This window comes from Mustela lutreola, chromosome 9 (genome assembly GCF_030435805.1).
Source record: "Mustela lutreola isolate mMusLut2 chromosome 9, mMusLut2.pri, whole genome shotgun sequence".
In the NCBI taxonomy this organism is placed as follows: Eukaryota; Metazoa; Chordata; class Mammalia; order Carnivora; family Mustelidae; genus Mustela; species Mustela lutreola.
This window is the reverse complement of record NC_081298.1, coordinates 110,940,325-110,961,485: the sequence shown is the minus strand read 5'-3', so window position 1 is coordinate 110,961,485 and position 21,161 is coordinate 110,940,325. Positions and strand designations below refer to the sequence as shown.

The window sequence follows — 21,161 nt, the reverse complement described above, 5'->3', positions numbered from 1 at the left end:
CCCATTGCAGGAGGAAAGGTCCCGGAGAGAGCGAGTGCGTCAGTCCCGGATGGACACGGACTTGGAAACCATGGATCTGGACCAGGGTGGAGAGGTAAGTCTCAGGGTCATTTCCAAGGTGCTTCCAGATGGGAAGTGCATTTGTTCACCTCGCTCATTTTGTGTTTTTGTTTTTTATACTCCTAGGCACTGGCTCCACGACAGGTTCTGGACTTGGAGGACCTGGTTTTTACCCAGGGGAGCCACTTCATGGCCAATAAACGTTGTCAGCTTCCTGATGGGTCCTTCCGTCGTCAGCGCAAGGGCTATGAGGAGGTGCACGTGCCTGCTCTGAAGCCCAAGCCCTTCGGTTCAGAAGAAGTGAGCGAATTGCTCTTCTCCGTTTTCTTCAGTTTTCACCTCCCTTCCAGCTTAGATTTTAATTTTAGACCACTGGCCAGAATGTGGCCTTGTCTCATCGATGGTTTATCTGTGATGTGGAAGCTGCTTCAGGGGTCTCCGTGTTTTGATCTCAAGTCCGGGGAACAGTAGTGAATCTCCATCAGCAGAGAGTGCCATGGGGGGGCAGTGCCAGGAGGTGTGGTCCTGGCCATCCCCCTGAAACAGCCTGCGCCAGGGTGCTGCCAGCAGGATGTGAATAGCGTTTCTCTCTTCTAGCAACTACTTCCTGTGGAGAAGCTGCCCAAGTATGCCCAGGCCGGATTCGAGGGCTTCAAAACCTTGAATCGGATCCAGAGTAAACTTTACCGTGCTGCGCTGGAGACAGACGAGAACCTGCTGCTGTGCGCGCCTACTGTAAGCATCGCCCTGACCGCTCTGCTCTGGCAGGAAGTGCCGTCTGTTTTCTGTGGCGAGATCGTTTGTCTTCACCCATGTCCGTCCATAGCACCTCCCTCGCCTGCCCCAACTTTTTTCTTCTCTGACGGAAGAGATGTTAAACAGTCAGATATAATTCCCACGACATGCTCCTGTATCTATTCTGGTGATAAGCCTGGGAAGTGAGGGCAGGGGAGCAGACCTTCTCATCCCTGACTTCCACCTTAGGGTGCGGGTAAAACCAACGTGGCCCTGATGTGTATGCTCCGAGAGATAGGGAAGCACATTAACATGGACGGCACTATCAATGTGGATGACTTCAAGATCATCTACATCGCTCCCATGCGGTCTCTGGTGCAGGAGATGGTGGGCAGTTTCGGAAAGGTAAGGCGGTGGAGAGGTATTGGGGATGGGTCTGGGGCATCACTGCTTCGTTTGCTGAATGTGAACTTGATTTGTTTCGGATATATGTTTTTAGTGTTTGTAGTCTAATTCATTTGATATCTCCCTGCTGGGTTGATACCTCCTTCCAGTACCTCCCTCTCAGACTTCCCAAAGTGTGATGGCAAAGCCCCCTTTTTTTTTTTTTTTTTTTTAAGATTTTATTTATTTATTTGACAGAGAGAAATCACAAGTAGATGGAGAGGCAGGCAGAGAGAGAGAGGGAGGGAAGCAGGCTCCCTGCCGAGCAGAGAGCACGATGCGGGACTCGATCCCAGGACCCTGAGATCATGACCTGAGCCGAAGGCAGCGGCTTAACCCACTGAGCCACCCAGGCGCCCAAGGCCCCCTTTTTTTGCCTGACGTGCCTCTCCTCCACCTAGCGCCTGGCCACCTATGGCATCACTGTTGCAGAACTGACTGGTGACCACCAGCTGTGCAAGGAGGAGATCAGCGCCACTCAGATCATCGTCTGCACCCCCGAGAAGTGGGACATCATTACCCGCAAGGGTGGGGAGCGCACCTACACGCAGCTTGTGCGGCTCATCATTCTGGTGAGCAGGGAGTACTTGGGGATGTAGAGACCAGGCCTGGTCAAGGAGGGTTTCCTGGGATTATTTTTATTTATTTATTTATTTTAAAGATCTATTTACTCATTTGAGAGAGTGAGCAGGGAGGGGTGGGGGTGGGGGAGAGAAAATTTCACGCAGACACCCCACGGAGCCCAGAGCCCACCATGGGTCTGGATCTCATGACCTGAGCTTGTGACCTGAGCTGAAATCAAGGGTGGGATGCTTAACCAACTGAGGTGGGTTTCAGTGCTGACCATTTCTTCCATGCTTTCTTCCAGTCACTAGCCTGTATGGTGACAGCTGTTGTCAGCATTGCTGTTACCATTAAATGAGAATTTGCACTTAATTGAAGAATTTCTGAGATTGTGCATGGTGTTCCTCATGTGTTTTTTATGTCTGGAGTATTTTGAAATGAATGTCAACAGACATAACTGATTGTGTCTTCCCAGGATATTAAAGGCTTTATAAATGAATAATCCATTCTCAGGGAATGAGGAAGGAGTCAGGAGATTGTGTTCCATATACACAGAAGCACACAGGCAAAAATGACTTTGAGTCTGAGTGTAGTTTCCGTAAGTTGTCTGGGAGAGTGGAAGGAGGTCCTGCGTGTTGATTTTCAGTATCCTAGAGCAGGGGTTGGCTGACTCTGGCTCCTGGTTTTGGAATATAGCCGTACCCATTTAATTACATAGGGTTTACAGCTGCTTTTCTGCTGCATTGACCCAAGTTAACTATAATGGACTCTTGAATAACGCAAGCTTGATCTGTATGGGTCCACTTGTATATTGATTTTTTTAAAGGTAAATACAGTATTGTATTATAAATGTTTTTTCTTTATATTTTTAAGTACCTTTTTTAGCATACTTTGTTGTAAGAATGTAGTATATAACACATATGAAGTACATGTTAGCCAACTGTGTATGTTATTGTAAAACTTCTGGTAAAGGGTAGGCTATTTGTAATTCAGTTTTGGGGGAATGAAAGTTATGAGTAGATTCTTGACTATGTGGGTGCACCCCAACCCTCTGTGTTGTACAAGGTTCAACTCTGTTTGTAGCAGAGATTTTATGGCCCACAAGCCTAAAATATTGATTGCCAGACCCTGCTTTTGAGCCTTGCTAGTTCAAAGTCTTTTATTTTTTTATTTTGTTATTTGACAGAGAGGGAGATAACAAGTAGGCAGAGGGGGGGGAAGCAGGCTCCCTGCTGAGCAGAGAGCCCAATGTGGGGCTCAATCCCAGGACCCTGAGATCATGACCTGAGCCGAAGGCAGAGGCTTAACCCACTGAGCCACTCAGGTACCCCAGTTCAAAGTGTTGTTACAGGCAGAGTACCTGGCCCCATTCCACACCTACTAAAATATAATCTTTTTTTTAAAGATATTTATTTATTGAGAGAGAGAGTGAGCCAGGAGAGCTAGAGGGAGAGGGAGGGAGAGAATCTCAGTGCAGAGCCCCTGGGGCTTGATCTACTTTTTAGTGATATGCCCTGCTGCATGCTGAAATTCGAACAGCACTGCATTAGGCTATGTGAGCTCATCCTTTGATTCACGATGCCTTTTGCAAGTACAGAGTAGTAGGGATCACTGTGCAGAGGTGAAGCCTTGTGTGATAGAAATACTGTCCGTGCAGAAGCTTCATTTCCGTAAAGAAATTTTATCTTTGAAGTTGTGAGCTCATTGACCTAAAGCATCAGATTTTCTTGCATTAAAGCATATGTTTTACTAAACTAGCAACACAGCTCAATGGTCGCAGCATGGTATTTCCTGGGGTATTTCCTAGTGAATGTTGTCTCACCCTTTGGGTTTCTCTTGCTGGGATCCCTTTTCTTCCTTATTGGGCATATCTGGTACATATTACAAGACAGGACCGTTCTCTGGAAAGAGGGCTCCATTTTTCTGGTTCTAGAGGTAATTTGTGGCCCCCTCATCCATATCTTAGGATGAGATCCATCTTCTCCACGATGACAGAGGTCCTGTCTTAGAAGCTTTGGTGGCCAGGGCCATTCGAAACATTGAGATGACCCAGGAGGATGTCCGACTCATTGGTCTTAGTGCCACCCTCCCCAACTATGAAGATGTGGCTACCTTCCTGCGTGTTGATCCTGCTAAAGGCCTTTTCTACTTTGACAACAGGTATGAGAAAAAGCAGAAGTTTAACCAGGGTGACCTTCCTGCTGCCCTTCCCCTTTTTCAAGGAGCTTTGTTGGATTGAGTATTAGAAGGTTTTTGGGTTTTAACATGGTGTGAATCCAGAAAGGAGTTATCATTCCTGGGCAGTGAAAATGGTTTTATTTCCTCAGTTTTCTATGCCAGAAACCTCATTTGTCTAACTGTTGAACTTCTAGCTTCCGCCCCGTGCCTCTGGAACAGACTTATGTGGGTATCACAGAGAAGAAAGCTATCAAGCGTTTCCAGATCATGAATGAAATAGTCTATGAGAAAATCATGGAACATGCTGGAAAAAATCAGGTCTGTCTGTGGTTTCCTGTTGAACTCCGTTTTTTTGAATTTTTGACTTATAGTCAGGCAAGATTGACAAAAATAGAAGACACAACAGAGATCACCAATATTAGGAATAAAATGGGATAAAAAGTGGATATTAAAGGAATACGTGAAGAATTTTACATGTAAATTTTGACAACCTGGAAGAAATGGGACAATTCCTCAAAAAATACCAACTATCAAAACTTAGCCTAGATGAAATAGATAACCTGAATAGTCTTGTAACCATTATAAAAAATTGAATTTGTAATTTAAGAACTCCCCAAAAGATAATCATTCTGTCTCTCTGTATTATCAGGGATCCTGCCACAATAGATTTGGGTGGCTGACACTAAAAATGTAACACAGTAAGAATAAAGGTGAAAATTAAAAACTAGTGAGAGCATTTTACTGGAAAAGATGTTATAATTTTTTAATTGAGCACAGTTTAGTTAAGTTCACCAAGACACAAACTAAGGAAAAGCTACAGGTCATGTATAGATTTTTGTCTCATAAAAAGCATTTGCATTTAAATGAAGAGACGTATCTTTTCTAGCGCTAAATACTTGACTGACTTTCCTACCAAATAGTACTAGTCTCATCCTGAGACTTAGTTCCTCGGCCCTTTTTTAGAGGCTATTGCCCATCATTTAATACAATATTTCAGTTGTTACTTTGCAGACACATTCCTCAGGTGGCTTACAGTCCCGTCAGGTACCTGAACACAAAATTTGTAATTGAGATTCTTGAATTTCCATCCTCACTATGTTTAAACGTGGTTTCAAAGGTAGAGTGCATAAGAGTTAGCTACAGGGCTCTGCCACGCTCCTTTGTAGTTTAATTCACATAGGGTCTTGCTGGCGTCTGAATCAGTATATGTTCCTGTCATTGCTCCTTTTCTAGACCTCAGTTTCTCACCTCAAAATGGTGTAGCCTCTGCTTCCTGCTGCTGGTGCCTCAGGGCCACAGGAGTGACTGTGGTAGCTGTGTCTCTTAAACAGTGATTTTTCCATAGGTGCTGGTGTTTGTCCACTCCCGGAAAGAGACTGGGAAGACGGCCAGGGCCATCCGGGACATGTGCCTAGAGAAGGACACTCTAGGTCTGTTTCTGAGAGAGGGCTCAGCCTCCACAGAAGTCCTTCGGACAGAAGCTGAGCAGTGCAAGGTGAGGAGAGACAGGCCCAGTTCTCTGTTTCCTGCCTGGTAACTGGCTCAATCCAAGGCTGTCCAGACAGTCTTTGACTGCACTGTGCGGCTGTTGTTTCAGACAGGTTAAGGTCAGTTGGCTGGGTCTGGTTTTGTGTACTAGGTTAAGGGGCAGGGTCTTCTGTGAAGAGATCTGCTCAGTCTCTGCAGCGTTCTCCCAGCGAGGCTCACCTCCTCACGTGTTCTTTTTCTGTCCCACAGAACCTGGAGCTGAAGGATCTTTTGCCATACGGCTTTGCTATTCATCATGCGGGCATGACCAGAGTTGACCGGACACTTGTAGAGGATCTTTTTGCTGATAAACACATTCAGGTGAGGGTGGGCAAAGTGCAGGCTTCAGAAGACCTGAAAGTCAAACGCCAGATGTTTGTGCCCGGTGCTTTGTTTCTGGCTCAGATAAGCCAGGTCAGGGGTCATGGTAGTACAGTAGACTGAGTGTTGTGCCGCCCCTCCTAGCTCTTTACATACTGCATGAGGAAAGGTGAGTGATTTAGGAAAGTGTCTGAGAAGCATGACAGAGGAAGCATGTTCTGTGACTCCAGATACCTGCAAGCAGGTCCTCATGAAGTTAGGACCTTGTTTGTTCTCTCTCAGGATAGGGTGTATTACTGATTGTCTAGTAATCTTAAGTTGTTAACATTGGCCTACACTTTCGCCTGTTAAATATCTTTAGAACCATGAAATGTTACTGGGTTGAATAGAAACTAAGGACTCCTTCCGCCTTTGTTCCAGTGTTATGCTGACAAGTGTGGGGCCTACCTCAGTCGCGCTAGGAGCTCTGAGGCTGGTTTCCTGGAGGTCTTGGGGATACTGACCCTCTGTTGGTAACATCTGTTTTCCTTATTACCTTGCCTTACTTCTGTAGGTCTTAGTTTCCACAGCAACGCTGGCTTGGGGTGTGAATCTCCCTGCACATACAGTCATCATCAAAGGCACCCAGGTGTACAGTCCAGAGAAGGGGCGCTGGACAGAACTAGGGGCACTGGACATTCTGCAGGTATAGAGTCTTTGAGGTTATTTTCAACTGGAAAAAGTTTACCATGTATAAAATGCAAGGAGGCCAAAAAGGCGGCAGATGGAGGAAGGTGGGCGTCTGTAAGGTAGAAGCCTGGGAACAGATCCATAAGCTCTGTGGTCACAGCCTTCTCGGTTTGGTTTCTGACCTAGATGCTGGGACGTGCTGGAAGACCCCAGTATGACACCAAGGGCGAAGGCATACTCATCACATCTCATGGGGAGCTACAGTACTACTTGTCCCTACTCAATCAGCAGCTTCCTATTGAGAGCCAGATGGTTTCAAAGTTGCCTGACATGCTTAATGCCGAAATCGTGCTGGGGAACGTCCAGAATGCCAAGGTAGGGAAGGGCTCTGCTTTTGGTGCTTCTTGCTTTCTCGGGAGAAATTGGTACCAATTTGTTGGTACCAAATGTTGTGACATTTTGGGCCACCAGCACCCAGGGTCTTCCGGCCCTGGGCCCCACGTCTTTGATGGAAGCAGTCTCTCCAAAGCTTGTCAAGTCTGTGGCAGGCAGTTCCCCTTGTTACCGAGATCTCAGAAAGCATTCTGTCTCTTTAGTAATGGGATGTTAAAAATTTTCAGAAGATGACATAGTACACATTTTTATAGTTGGGAATTACTTTGCAAGTGATCTGCGGGAACATTTCATTTGGGCATCAGTTCTCCACGCTAAGATCCACGAGCTGTCTCTCCTTTTAGGATGCGGTGAACTGGCTGGGCTATGCCTACTTGTATATCCGGATGCTCCGATCCCCAACTCTCTATGGCATCTCTCACGATGACCTCAAGGGGGATCCCCTGCTGGACCAGCGCCGACTGGATTTGGTTCATACTGCTGCCTTGATGCTGGATAAGAACAATCTGGTCAAGTATGACAAGAAGACAGGCAACTTCCAGGTGAGTGTGCTGAGGGATGGAGGCAAAAGTCTCAGTAAAAGCAGTTGCCCCAGGGGACAGTTTCTCACATTGCGTTCTTGATTTGGATGCTGCCTAATTGCCCATTGCTTGGAACAGTAGAAAAACAGATGGGGTTAGACCATGACTTTTGAATCTGGGAACTTCCAAAATGGTATATGAGAATCTGCTGGTGCCTCCTTTCTGTCACTTGGCGTCGAGGTAGCTAATTCAGCTATTCTGTATGGGCATCAGCTCACCATCGGTCAGTGTACTGTACCATCTTTCCTCATGTGTGTGCCAGGCTCTTGTGTTGCTGGGAATTCATCCAGTGGGCACCTGGGGCACCCACTGTCCACCATGAGAGGTTGCCACTTGTCAGTGATCGCTGTTGGATTGAGTGTTCCTCCTTCATAGGTGACAGAACTGGGCCGCATAGCCAGCCACTACTACATCACCAATGATACTGTGCAGACCTACAACCAGCTGCTGAAGCCCACCCTGAGTGAGATTGAGCTTTTCAGAGTTTTCTCCTTGTCCTCAGAGTTCAAGAACATCACTGTGAGAGAGGTGAGTCCCCACAGCATGTTGGGACCGGAGGTTGGTACTCACTGCCGAGTTGCTGGGTGGGTTCTCTCTGTGGTCACCTGGCTTTTCCATGACCTGTTTCCTTCTTTTGGCAGGAGGAGAAGCTGGAGCTGCAAAAATTGCTGGAGAGGGTGCCTATCCCTGTGAAGGAGAGCATCGAGGAGCCCAGTGCGAAGGTGGGCCGCTCCCCTGCTCGGGCCAGGGAGTAGGTGGTGGTGTAACCTCCTAATTCGAGTTTCTCCCAGTTTTTGCGTTCTTCTACATGTTCTTTTTATGTGGAATAATGATTATTTCATGCTTCTGAAGCAAGATTTTAACCTGGCATGTACTCCAGAATAGAAATGTGATTTGCTTTCTTGGACCGGGCTAGTCAATGACTGGTCACCCTCTGGCCAATCTTGCTTTTTTCCAGATCAACGTGCTGCTCCAAGCCTTCATCTCACAGCTAAAGTTGGAGGGCTTTGCACTGATGGCGGACATGGTGTATGTTACACAGGTGAGAGCAGACGGTGCTGCCAGAAGAGACCTGAACAGCTCCAGCCCCTGGTAGTGTGCGTCTTGGAGAAAGGTGGCCTGACCCTAGTGAGGGGGAAAGGAGGCCAGGTTTTGCCCTAGTTGGCTCGTTGGTTGATGTGTGTCTGTTATGGCTACTCTGTTTCACTGACCTTGAGCATGGGGAGAGGTAGGGCCTTAAGAGATCAGAGTGCTGGGGAGAGCCACAGACATGGTGTCTGCTTCCTCCAGAGGATGGTTTCACACTATGGCCACTGGGCTCAGATACAAATGCAGAAACGGCAAAAAAGACTCTTAGCTATGTTTTGTTTTTATTTCTAAGGCTGAGTCACTAGCTCTTGCTAGATCCCTAAGCGCTAAGTGATCTGAAGCTTTAAAATCATGCAGTGAGCATTAGGTTAAGAGGTACGGTGAGCTCGAGCTGCATTTTTCTATTTTATGTTCAGCAAGCATCTGTACGAAAGGGGAACAGTAATTACGAGAGGACTTTGTTTCTGAGTGGTGTGCCTAAGTGCGTCAGAGCTTGAGGTAATGAAGTGTCAGGTGGCTTCATTAGGGCTGGGGAGAGTGGGGACTTACCAGAGGGAGTGCTTTCTCTTTCCCCAGTCGGCCGGCCGGTTGATGCGCGCCATCTTTGAAATTGTCCTGAACCGGGGTTGGGCGCAGCTTACGGACAAGACCCTGAACCTCTGCAAGATGATCGATAAGCGCATGTGAGGGGCTGGGGGGTTGGGAGCTGGTTACTGCGAGTGAAGGTCCCCAGGCTGAGGGGTGGTGGGGAAGCCTGGGAGTGCTCTCTCTCCGGCCTTCACTAGTGAAGTGGGACTTGCACTGGGTGGAAGTTGAGAAAGGGAAGCCTCCTTGGGTATAGCCTGGGTAGAGGGAAAGGGGCGGGCAGTGATGGCTTTCAGGTGTCGTTGCCGGTGCAGTTCTGAATCCCTTCCTTCCTGGCCAGGTGGCAGTCCATGTGTCCTCTGCGCCAGTTCCGGAAACTCCCTGAGGAAGTAGTGAAGAAGATCGAGAAGAAAAACTTCCCCTTTGAGCGTCTCTATGACCTGAATCATAATGAGATAGGTGTGTGGGAAGCTCTCCTCTTTTTCTTTATGGCTCCAACATCTTTCTGCTCCTTCTTCCTTCCCAATTCCAAGGCCTGGTGCCCTGTTGTCCTGCGTTCACTTCCCACCACCCACTGAAGTAACAAGGCCAGCTCTTGGTCTTGGGCCTTCGAATCCTCTGGGCTGCACCGAGAGTCGGGGGAGGAGTCTGCACCCCAGAGTGGAATGTGCCCCTCGCCCTCAGGGCCCAGTTTGCAGCTCCTGCGTGGCAGGCTGCAGCCCCCATAAGCTCCTGTCCTTCTAGGGGAGCTCATCCGCATGCCAAAGATGGGGAAGACCATCCACAAGTACGTCCACCTCTTCCCCAAGTTGGAGTTGTCGGTGCACCTGCAGCCTATCACGCGCTCCACACTGAAAGTGGAGCTGACCATCACGCCCGACTTCCAGTGGGACGAGAAGGTGTGGCCTTGCCCGGGGAGGGCCTGCTTGCAGACGCTCCTGAGAAGAGCTGGCCTAGAGCCGGGAGTCCACGTGGGCTCACATTCTCTCACCTGTGCTTGCGTTGGTAGGTTCATGGGTCGTCAGAGGCCTTCTGGATTCTGGTGGAGGATGTGGACAGTGAGGTGATACTCCACCATGAGTATTTTCTGCTCAAGGCCAAGTATGCCCAGGACGAGCACCTCATCACATTCTTCGTGCCTGTCTTTGAACCGCTGCCCCCTCAGTACTTCATCCGAGTGGTGTCTGACCGCTGGCTCTGTGAGTGTGTGTCTGCATGTTCCCGTGGGGGCAGCTCTCCTGGGGGAATTGTGAGATTGTCTGCCCTTTCTGTTGGACTGGACTCTGGGGTCAGAGCGATGCTAGCTGCTGACTAGCTGTTGCCTTGGGGTTTCCAGTGTGCTTGGAATGGCTCCGAGGGGCCATTAGTAAAGGGAGGACTGCCCGTGACCCATCCTGTTTCTGTTGTGGCAGCTTGTGAGACCCAGCTTCCTGTCTCCTTCCGGCACCTGATCCTACCAGAGAAGTACCCACCTCCAACCGAGCTTCTAGACCTGCAGCCCTTGCCTGTGTCTGCCCTGAGAAACAGCGCCTTCGAGAGCCTTTACCAGGATAAATTTCCTTTCTTCAACCCCATCCAGACCCAAGGTAGGCGTTTCCATCCCCAGGAGGTCATTTCCTTTGGGAGCCTTTTAAGGTCCCCTAGAGACTGTTCTTTGGCAGGAAGGGCAGGAGGGTGCTCAGGGAGATGGAGCTCAGCAGAGCCAACCGCGGGAGCACCCCGGGGCCTTTTCCCTTCTCAGTCCTTGGTCACAGCTAGATTTCTTTTGCTTTTCTGCACGTGTCACTGGGGAGAGTCTGTAGAACAAGGCCTCCTGTGGTGCACTGTTGTTTCTCAGGCAGCTGGGTCCATGTGTGCAGCGTTGACGGAAGCCTCCTTCCCCTCATTGTTTTTGACAACAGCCATGGTCACAGAGCGTGCCGTTTCCTGAGTCCTTTTGGCTGAGTACATCTGGGTGTTTTCTTCTCCCTGCCTCCTACCGATCCCATGAGGGATTTTCTGTCGGTGACAATACTGTTTATACCTGTTGTGCAGATGAGGAAACTCGGCAGGGAGAGGCCCCTCCGCTGAACCACCTGATAAACAGAACTTGGACTTTAACCAGCCTTAATGCTGGGATGTAGGCTTTGCCTTGTTCTTTAGTAGACTGTTTCCAGGGACTAGAGGAGAGTGTTGGAGGGGCGGAGAAAAGCAGCCAGTTCCTTTCTGTTCTGTGTCCTGGGCCCTGAGAGGACTGGCAGACAAGCACAGGGTTCTGCCATCCTGCAAATCTCCATGCTGCCCAGACTCTTGGTCCGTGCTCTTCCCGTGCTACCTGCGTGTGAGGGGAAGGAGGGGGGGGATGTGGTAGGCTGACTGCAGGTAGAGGCTCCGATGGCAGCCCCCATGGTGGCACCTGAGGGCGGGCTGGCTGGCTGAGTTTCTTCTGGTGGCCTCTGTTCTGAGGAGCGGTCTGAGTATCTCCTCTTCTCCCATGTTCTCCCCGCTGCTCTGCTGGCCTCCAGTGTTCAACACCGTGTACAACAGTGACGATAACGTGTTTGTGGGGGCCCCCACGGGCAGCGGGAAGACCATCTGTGCAGAGTTTGCCATCCTGCGGATGCTGCTGCAGAACTCGGAGGGGCGCTGTGTCTACATCACGCCCATGGAGGCTCTGGCGGAGCAGGTGCGTGGTGTGGTGGTGTGTCCCCGGTGCGCTTGCCCGGAAGCTGCTTTCTTCTGAGCCCAGATCAGAATTCCTTGAAATTTGCAGGGTCAGTTGTGGCAAGACTCTGCTCTCTTTTGTCGATGTCCTTGGTGTGTGTACCGAATGAAGACACTGCCATCCCTTCAAGGTTGATGTGGGCTTACAAAGTAATTTGAGATGCACAGATCAAGTCTGTTTGGCTTGTAGGGCTTTTCTCGTTAAAAAACGAAACGATACCTGGCCTGATGTTTTCGGCCCTTCCTTTCCTTGCATGCCAGGTTTACATGGACTGGTATGAGAAATTCCAGGACAGGCTCAACAAGAAGGTGGTGCTCCTGACAGGGGAGACTAGCACAGACCTGAAGCTTTTGGGCAAGGGCAACATCATCATCAGCACCCCAGAGAAGTGGGACATACTCTCCCGGCGGTGGAAGCAGCGCAAGAACGTCCAGAACATCAACCTCTTTGTGGTGGATGAAGTCCACCTTATCGGGGGCGAGAATGGGGTACGGCTTGACCTTAAAGCACAGGAGAGTGGTTGTGATGGGCTGAGTGGCCTTGGCATTGGGACTTACCTTTGGGTCTGAGGCAAGAGACTAGGTGCTTCTACCAAGAAGATTCTGCTTGTCACTTCATTCCAGAGGGACAGTGTGGAACTTTTTTGGTAGTACTCTGGGAAAATAGCATTGCTTAGTGGAGACTGGGTGCCACAGAGGAGGTGGAACCAAAGGTAGGAGCCGTCCAGATTAGAAGGAGGAGATAGGCGATCATTTCGTGGTGGTTGGGCTGTACGGAAAGGCTGGGGACAGGGTGCCTGGGCCTGTAGTGACTCCCTCTCTGTGTCCCAGCCTGTCTTAGAAGTGATCTGCTCCCGGATGCGCTACATCTCCTCCCAGATTGAGCGGCCCATTCGCATTGTGGCACTTAGCTCCTCGCTCTCGAATGCTAAGGACGTGGCCCACTGGCTGGGGTGCAGCGCCACCTCCACTTTCAACTTCCACCCGAATGTGCGCCCGGTGCCCTTGGAGCTGCACATCCAGGTAGGGTCTGCCCTCCCCGCCTCCCTGCCCTCCCTGCTCTCCCCACTCCCCCGTGACCTCGAGTCAGAGAACCGGCTCCGACTTCTCTCTTGTTTCCTTCGGTCTCCAGGGCTTCAACATCAGCCACACACAAACTCGCCTGCTGTCCATGGCCAAGCCCGTGTACCATGCCATCACCAAGCACTCTCCCAAGAAGCCGGTCATTGTTTTTGTTCCATCCCGAAAGCAGACCCGCCTCACTGCCATCGACATCCTCACCACATGTGCCGCAGATATCCAGCGGCAGAGGTGGGGTGGGGGGAGTTGGGCCACTGTGGTGGGCTCACCCTGAAGGGCAATCTGTTGCTGAGGGTGGCGGTTAGCCCCCGTCAGACTAGGGGCTGGCCAGCAGCACGGTTGGAAGGATCTTGCCAGGGACTGGAAGCGCTCTGAGCTGAATCCGTGCCCATGCCCCCTAGGTTCTTGCACTGCACTGAGAAGGATCTGATCCCATACCTGGAGAAGCTAAGTGACAGCACACTCAAGGAAACACTGTTAAATGGCGTGGGCTACCTGCACGAGGGGCTCAGCCCCATGGAGCGACGCCTGGTGGAACAGCTTTTCAGCTCAGGTGAGAAAAAGTCTTGCGGCCCAGAGGGAGGTTCTAAGGGTGTATCACAGGCGGTGGGCACCCACCTTTTCGATGCGGGTGATACTTTGAGCACGCTAATCACCTTCAAAATACTTTTCTGATTCTTTTATCTATTATCTCATTCGATTGTCTCCAGGGTCTTGTGATATGGGTAGAATATCGTGCCTACATGCTAGATGAGAAAACAGGCAGGCACAAAAGGTGGTATTACTTAAGAACCGGCTTTTCTAGAACAGGACCTTTGACCAGTAGACCTGGTTTTCCATGGATACACACTCGCCAAGGCTGTTAGACCTTAGAGGTGTAGTAAATGCTAGAACATGAGTCTCCTCTGGTGTGGTCTGGGTACTGCTGTCCCTTGCTGACTTGTGGCATGTCATGCAGAGTGTTCTCACTCTGACACTCTTCGGTGGAGCTGCAGTGGAGATGCTCCTGCCACAGTCAGTGGCACTCTCTGGTTCTTCATCCTGTCACTCACGGCTCAGCATTGCTTCCACGTATAAAGCCAGCCCATGACTGAGGTGGCGTTAACCCTTTCCAGTCAGCAAGGCCAGTGTGTCAGGCAGATGGCTAGGCCTCGCTTTCCCTGGGTTTGGGATTCCTTTCCAGGATGACCCCGTTTCCTGTAGGCTGGTCTTCTGAGCTAGGCAACAGCAGCATGGGCCACCTCTTGGAGGATTGTGTCAGCCCTTAGTTATTATTAGGGCTCCTTCCTGGCCAGCTTTGCTGTGAGTTCTGAAACGGAGCACAGGAGAAGCCCCTACCTGCGCAGGAGACGAAGCCCCCCAGGGAGCCCTGCACTCAAGCATCTTCTCCCCTCTGCCTCAGGGGCCATCCAGGTGGTGGTAGCTTCTCGGAGTCTCTGCTGGGGCATGAATGTGGCCGCCCACCTGGTGATCATCATGGACACCCAGTACTACAATGGCAAGATCCACGCGTGAGTCTCGCCGTGCTCTGTTAATGGGAACCTTCCTCCTGAAGGGAACATAATAGCTGCAGATCCAGGGCTTAGGAAGGAAATGGGTTAGGAAGATAAACAGCAGAGATTCCCCCATAGCCAGGCGTCCCAGAGTTTTTAGTCTCAGGGCCTACGCTCACTTTTGGTTCTATTGTGCATCTGTTGTATTTCAGCAAGTTGGAGAAATGGAGTTCGAGCTAGAGACTAGCTTGGGAAAGTGACATGGTTCAAGTCACATGCCTTTGTGGTTACAAGAAGGCAAAGGTTTGGTTTTTCTTAGAAGAAGTTTGAATGATTTAATTCTTAATACTTTATTCTCAAAATGTAGATTTTTTTTTCATGAAGTGAATGTTGTTTATGGTTTATCTTAATGTCTAAAATTCCTTCTAGGTTTAGATTTTAGTCAGGTGACTTACTGACTCATGGCATGCAGCTGTTTGAAAGCTTGACTTAATATTTGATCCTTTATTAGGGAGTTACTCGCTTTTGGCAATTGCTGGGTTTGTAGCTTTGGTTCAGGGACCCTGAACAGCGAAGTCCGAACTCTCACACTGGAAAACAGCAGTGACCTAGAGACAAACAAGTGACACTAGGACCTGAGCACAGGTCGTCCTAACCACAGGGATTAGTTGTAATTTGCTACTGTCGCACTTATTCTTTGACATCGAGGGAGCCAGAGTCCCCTGCGTGTGGTCTCCGTGTTGACATACCGTTGTTGCCTTTCCTCTCTCCTCTTGCCAGGTATGTGGATTACCCCATCTACGACGTGCTTCAGATGGTGGGGCACGCCAACCGCCCTTTGCAGGATGACGAGGGCCGCTGTGTTATCATGTGCCAGGGCTCCAAAAAGGTCAGTCCCGTGAGATCGGGCAGCCTCATGAGATCCTGGGCCTCAGAGTAGGTTCTTGAATAGGTGTCTTTCCTCGTTTACATTCTTTCCTGTCAACTTCTGTTTCTTTTATTTTCCACAATACTTTTGTAGTAAGCCTCTTAGCCACATGGAATCTTGTAGCCCTTTGTTTTTGCTGCTGCTGTCGACTCCACGTGTTGAGGTCTTTACTTTCTGGCTGGTTCTTCGTGTACTATTAGGCCTGCATGACTCGCTTGATCCCTGTTCCCATTTTAAGACTAACCAGGGATGCGGGTGGGAATAGGCGCCCACACCCACCATTCCGCGTGCACACCCGATGTGCCAGGTGCAGACCCAGTTCACCCTGTCGGTGTAGTGATTTCTTCCATTGTTGAATTAGCTGTGTCTGTCACACAAAGGCTATTCCCTGTCCATTTGCCCTCGGCCCTCCTTTGTGACCTTGATGTCACTGACACTTCATTACTATCTTTCCTTTTCTAATCCACAGGATTTCTTCAAAAAGTTCTTATATGAACCATTACCAGTGGAGTCACACCTGGACCACTGTATGCATGACCACTTCAATGCCGAGATTGTCACCAAGACCATAGAGAACAAGCAGGACGCTGTGGACTACCTGACCTGGACCTTTCTATACCGTCGCATGACCCAGAACCCCAATTACTACAACCTGCAGGGTCAGTGGACTCGGAGGCACAGTGTCCTTTTGTGCTTCTCCCAGCCCTTGCTGGCCATCTCCTGGTGACTCCCTGCTTCTCTCACCTTCACAGGCATCTCCCATCGTCACCTGTCTGACCACTTGTCCGAGCTTGTAGAGCAGACCCTGAGTGACCTTGAGCAGTCCAAGTGTATCAGCATTGAGGACGAGATGGATGTGGCACCCCTGAACCTGGGCATGATCGCTGCTTACTATTACATCAACTATACCACCATTGGTGAGGGGCTGGCAGGGGCTGCTGTCCATGGAGTCCGGGGCAAAGAAGTCCCTTGCAGGGGCCTGTAGCCCACTGGGATGAGTAAGCCTGGGGCTTCGAGTGCCCTGTGTGCTCATTGGAGGGATGGATTATAGGGTAGTGCCAGGGGTAGGGTAGCCTCTTTTCTGACTCCTCCCCTTTCTCTGCATCCTTGACTGTCAGAGCTCTTCAGCATGTCCCTGAATGCCAAAACCAAGGTGCGAGGGCTTATTGAGATCATCTCCAATGCGGCAGAGTATGAGAACATTCCTATCCGGCACCATGAAGATAACCTCCTGCGGCAGGTGAGAACATCTTGGATTCAGGACAATGTCGTTGGAATCGACACTTGGCCTCTGTGCCCAGGGTATATGGTGTCCTTGTCACCACCAGAAAACTCCAACATGTCCATCACCCACATTTCTCTTTTTATTTGTTTTGTTTTTAAAGATTTTATTTATTTATTTGACAGATCACAAGCAGGCAGAGAGGCGGTTGGGTGGGAAGCAGGCTCGTGCTGAGCAGAGAGCCCATTGCAGGGCTCGATCCCAGGACTCTGAGATGAGACCTGAGCCAAAGGCAGAGGCTTAACCCACTGAGCCACCCAGGCGCCCCCACACTTCTCTGTTATTGAAGGGTTGTGAGCTTAGGCAGGTGGTACACCGGGCCGGAAAGCTGTCCTTGGGCAGGGTCATGTGTTCATCACTAGCTGTTTTTCTTCACCTTCCAGTTGGCTCAGAAGGTCCCCCACAAGCTGAATAACCCGAAGTTCAATGACCCACACGTTAAGACCAACCTGCTCCTGCAAGCTCACCTCTCCCGCATGCAGCTGAGTGCCGAGCTGCAGTCGGATACAGAGGAGATCCTCAGCAAGGTAGGGGTGGGTGCAGGTACAGGTGTGGAGTGGAGGGGCCCGGGCTGGCCTGCGAAGGAGCCGTACCAAGCCTGTCTTCTTCACTCCTCTCCCCATTTAGGCAATCCGGCTCATCCAGGCCTGTGTGGATGTCCTTTCCAGCAATGGGTGGCTCAGCCCTGCCCTGGCAGCTATGGAGCTGGCCCAGATGGTCACGCAGGCCATGTGGTCCAAGGACTCCTACCTGAAACAGCTGCCACACTTCACCTCAGAGCATATTAAACGTTGCACAGACAAGGTGAGCCGGGTCTGGACCTGGACCGTTGCAAGGCTGAGCCAGGTGGCCTGGGAGGTGGGGGCAGTTGAAGGGCTTGTGGGTGGTGAGTCACGGTAGGGGGAAGTTGGAGTTTCTCCGAGTTTTTCTGAGGGTGTTGTGTACTAAGATACTAGAGAGCATGATGTCTGTGCAGTTGTAGGCTGTGTTTTTTCTTAAGCTGTATCTTTAGATGATCTGATAGCACAGGAAGTAAAACTAGCAGCTGTCTGGAGCCAGGTTTCATTTGCTGTTAGTATGTGTTCTCCCTTGACCTCCGGATCCCCGCTGCAGGGAGTGGAGAGCGTTTTTGACATCATGGAGATGGAAGATGAAGAACGCAACGCGCTGCTTCAGCTCTCAGACAGCCAGATCGCGGACGTGGCCCGCTTCTGCAACCGCTACCCCAACATTGAGCTTTCTTACGAGGTGGTGGAGAAGGACAGCATCCGCAGGTGAGTCCAGTCCAGCCACGTGCCCTGCCCTGGGGTCCCTGCTGGGCTCGGCGTGGCGGCGCACCCCGACCCCCCTGCCACGGCGCTGATGAGCTGCCCTGCTCTTCCCCACAGTGGCGGGCCAGTGGTGGTGCTGGTGCAGTTGGAGCGTGAGGAGGAAGTCACAGGCCCCGTGATCGCGCCTCTCTTTCCACAGGTGGGTCCTGATAGCTGGGCAGGAGTAAAAACCAGATAGAAAGCTTCCTAAAATTTTCTCCTGAAAGTTTGTTAAAACTAAGATTTTAAAACTGTCAAAAAGAGTCTCAAATGAACTCCCTTAAAAAAAAAAGATATTTATTGGGACGCCTGGGTGGCTCAGTTGGTTAAGCAGCTGCCTTCAGCTCAGGTCATGATCCCAGCGTCCTGGGATCGAGTCCCACATCGGGCTCCTTGCTCCGCAGGGAGCCTGCTTCTCCCTCTGACTCTTCCTTCCACTCTGTCTACCTGTGCTCGCTCTCACTCACTCTCTCTCTGACAAATAAATAAATAAAATCTTTAAAAAAAAAAAAAAAAAGATATTTATTCATTCGAGAGAGCGAGAGAGAGCATGAATAGGGGTGAGAAGTAGAGGGAAAAGCAGACGTCCCTGCTGAGTCAGGAGCCTGACGTGGGGCTCAATCCCAGGACCCAGAGGTCACAGCCTGAGTAGAAGGCGGACACCCAGCCATCTAAGCCACCCAAGCACCCCATGGACTCTCATTTTTGAGTAGCAGTATGCAGTTTCTTCCAGAGGCCTTGACCTTTATTTAGCTAGTGTTCAGAGTTTAGTGGTAAGTTGTAAGGGGAGGGCAATTTAGGTTAATGACGAGCCCCAAGGCCGAGAATGGGGCCATGGGTGGTTTTGTTGTTTTTTGCTTGAAGACAGTTCAGGTGACTGGTCATTGTTAAAGACATCAGGGCTTTTCTAGTTGGTATTTCTTCTCTCTCACTGCCATTTCACTCTGCATCTGGTTACTTCATTCTTTACCACCAGAAAGAAAATCTGATGCCTTAATTTGAGAAAATAATTGAAGACTGAAAGCAGAAACCAGATACAATGTAATGTTTCATTTTATAAACTAGTGGCTTAATAGGCTCTGGGGAAGGAGCTCTTTGAATCAGAATACTTGGGCTTTCTGACAAGGATGGCCTGCTCTGGGTCCTGTCCACAGGCCAGCTCATCTCTGCCTCAGTGTGTTTCACTTACCTGATGTAAGTGCTTTGAACCTAAAAGGGTCTCGGAGGAACTCCGCTGCCAGGCCTCAAAGACTAGATCTCTTGATAGTGGAATCTTGGATTCATTGGCAAGCATTGAATGTCAGAAGAAGGTATTTTGAAATAAATAAGGAAATGAGCCAGAACCAACAGTGAGTTCATCTACTTAAAAACAGAGTTCATTTGAGCGACCTTTTTGACAGCTTCGAAATCTTAATTGTACCAAATTGTCTTTTAGGGGGAAATTTTATTTCATTTAAAAAGATTTATGGGGGCGCCTGGGTGGCTCAGTGGGTTGGGCCGCTGCCTTCGGCTCGGGTCATGATCTCGGAGTCCTGGGATCGAGTCCCGCATCGGGCTCTCTGCTCAGCGGAGAGCCTGCTTCCCTCTCTCTCTCTCTGCCTGCCTCTCCATCTACTTGTGATTTCTCTCTGTCAAATAAATAAATAAAATCTTAAAAAAAAAAAAAAAAAAGATTTATGTATTTTATTATTTTTTTTAAAGATTTTATTATTTTGAGAGAGCAGAGCATGAGTGAGGGGGAGGTACAAAGGGAGAGGGAGAAGCAGACTCCCCGCTGAACAGGGTGGCCAGTGTGGGGTTTGATCCCAGGACCCCAGGATCATGACCCGAGCGGGAGGCAAACGCTTAACCAACTGAGCCACCCAGGCGCCCCTTATTTATGTATTTTAGAGAGAGCACGTGCGCTGGCCAGGGTGGGTGGGGGATGGAAGGAGAGGGGCAGAAAGAATCTCAGGAAGACTCCCTGCTGAGTGAGGAGCCCAACGGATGGTCTCAATCCCAGGATCCTGAGATCATGACCCCAGGACCCTGAGATCATGACTGGAGCTGCAATTCAGAGTTGGCCACCTAACTGACAGAGCCGCCCAGGCGCCTCCAGGAGGAAATTTTTAGAAAGCTTTCTATCTGGTTTTTGTTTTCCTACTTTTATAACCATTCTCGTGGTCTCATGGCCCTCAAGTTCTACATGCTGAAATTCTTGGCTTTTGGTCACTGCAGAAACGTGAAGAGGGCTGGTGGGTAGTGATCGGTGATGCCAAGTCCAATAGCCTCATCTCCATCAAGAGGCTGACCCTTCAGCAGAAGGCGAAGGTGAGTTAACACCGACCCCAGCATTTGATCTGAGATGGGGTCAGGTTCAGGTTCCTCCTCCTGTGTCTGTGCTCACCCTGGTTTCTGCCTGCTCACTCTAGGTGAAGCTTGACTTCGTGGCCCCAGCCACTGGTGCCCACAACTACACCCTGTATTTCATGAGCGATGCGTACATGGGATGTGACCAGGAATACAAATTCAGTGTGGACGTGAAGGAGGCGGAGACAGACAGTGACTCGGACTGAGTCCAGAGGCACTTACTCTTAAAAAGACAAGAGAAGAATTGCACCTGAATCAGGAACATGTACAGTTCCATGGGGACCAGGTCTGTTGTGAGATCTGGCCAGCCAGGGCAGGTGCTGTCCGTGGCCTCTTACTTGGCCCTCTTACTGCTTTGCCATCTCAACTTCGGATCCAGTGTCCACAGGTGTCTTGTCACTGTCCAGCAGAAACTATGTACAGCATTTTTAGGCATGTTCTGTGTAGTTCCGTTTGTCAGACAATCTCATCAAATAACTTGGAGAAGCCATTTGTCTTTGGAGTATTTCCAAATTAAAGTTTCCTTCCTCTACCTAAGGCCCTTGGCCAAAAACATTTGGATTTTTTTTAGCCACTGAACTTGCTTCTAATGAATACTTCTAGAGGACAGGGCTGCTCTTTAGTTGGGCTGTCACCTGCAGCCTTCCCAGTCAGTGCAGAGAAGGGAACAAAGTTAGATAGCTGTCAGGTTTATGCCCTTGTCTCCCACCTCTGTTGTTACCCAGGTATCAGCACGACTATAGGAACTAACACAGAACTTGAGTCTCAAGATCTGTAGTGTCCCCTCCCGTAAGAAGGTAGTACCAGAAACAGTATTAAAATGCACCAGCTGGGTGTGGCCCAGTCTTGGTAACCAGTTTTCTGGTCTAG

The 21,161-nt window shown here is 49.9% G+C and overlaps 1 protein-coding gene across 1 annotated transcript in view; it reads left to right on the top strand.

Annotated features, from left to right (window-relative positions):
• Positions 1-20,823, top strand: part of SNRNP200 (small nuclear ribonucleoprotein U5 subunit 200) — a 30,173-nt gene extending 9,350 nt beyond the window's left edge. Inside the window, exons 10-45 of the mRNA XM_059188445.1 lie at positions 11-94; positions 187-360; positions 658-795; positions 1,045-1,200; positions 1,641-1,811; positions 3,770-3,963; positions 4,176-4,299; positions 5,327-5,476; positions 5,719-5,829; positions 6,383-6,514; positions 6,685-6,873; positions 7,236-7,433; positions 7,848-8,000; positions 8,114-8,194; positions 8,431-8,514; positions 9,138-9,244; positions 9,487-9,605; positions 9,891-10,045; positions 10,156-10,345; positions 10,559-10,732; positions 11,651-11,811; positions 12,111-12,338; positions 12,681-12,872; positions 12,982-13,160; positions 13,331-13,482; positions 14,332-14,440; positions 15,203-15,311; positions 15,820-16,009; positions 16,103-16,267; positions 16,469-16,590; positions 17,016-17,159; positions 17,260-17,436; positions 17,746-17,906; positions 18,021-18,102; positions 20,160-20,252; positions 20,354-20,823. Coding sequence (XP_059044428.1) covers positions 11-94; positions 187-360; positions 658-795; positions 1,045-1,200; positions 1,641-1,811; positions 3,770-3,963; positions 4,176-4,299; positions 5,327-5,476; positions 5,719-5,829; positions 6,383-6,514; positions 6,685-6,873; positions 7,236-7,433; positions 7,848-8,000; positions 8,114-8,194; positions 8,431-8,514; positions 9,138-9,244; positions 9,487-9,605; positions 9,891-10,045; positions 10,156-10,345; positions 10,559-10,732; positions 11,651-11,811; positions 12,111-12,338; positions 12,681-12,872; positions 12,982-13,160; positions 13,331-13,482; positions 14,332-14,440; positions 15,203-15,311; positions 15,820-16,009; positions 16,103-16,267; positions 16,469-16,590; positions 17,016-17,159; positions 17,260-17,436; positions 17,746-17,906; positions 18,021-18,102; positions 20,160-20,252; positions 20,354-20,497 — 5,292 coding nt within the window. The 3' untranslated portion in view covers positions 20,498-20,823. The remainder of the gene's footprint in view (positions 1-10; positions 95-186; positions 361-657; positions 796-1,044; positions 1,201-1,640; positions 1,812-3,769; positions 3,964-4,175; positions 4,300-5,326; positions 5,477-5,718; positions 5,830-6,382; positions 6,515-6,684; positions 6,874-7,235; positions 7,434-7,847; positions 8,001-8,113; positions 8,195-8,430; positions 8,515-9,137; positions 9,245-9,486; positions 9,606-9,890; positions 10,046-10,155; positions 10,346-10,558; positions 10,733-11,650; positions 11,812-12,110; positions 12,339-12,680; positions 12,873-12,981; positions 13,161-13,330; positions 13,483-14,331; positions 14,441-15,202; positions 15,312-15,819; positions 16,010-16,102; positions 16,268-16,468; positions 16,591-17,015; positions 17,160-17,259; positions 17,437-17,745; positions 17,907-18,020; positions 18,103-20,159; positions 20,253-20,353) is intronic.
• Positions 20,824-21,161: the final 338 nt, after the last annotated feature.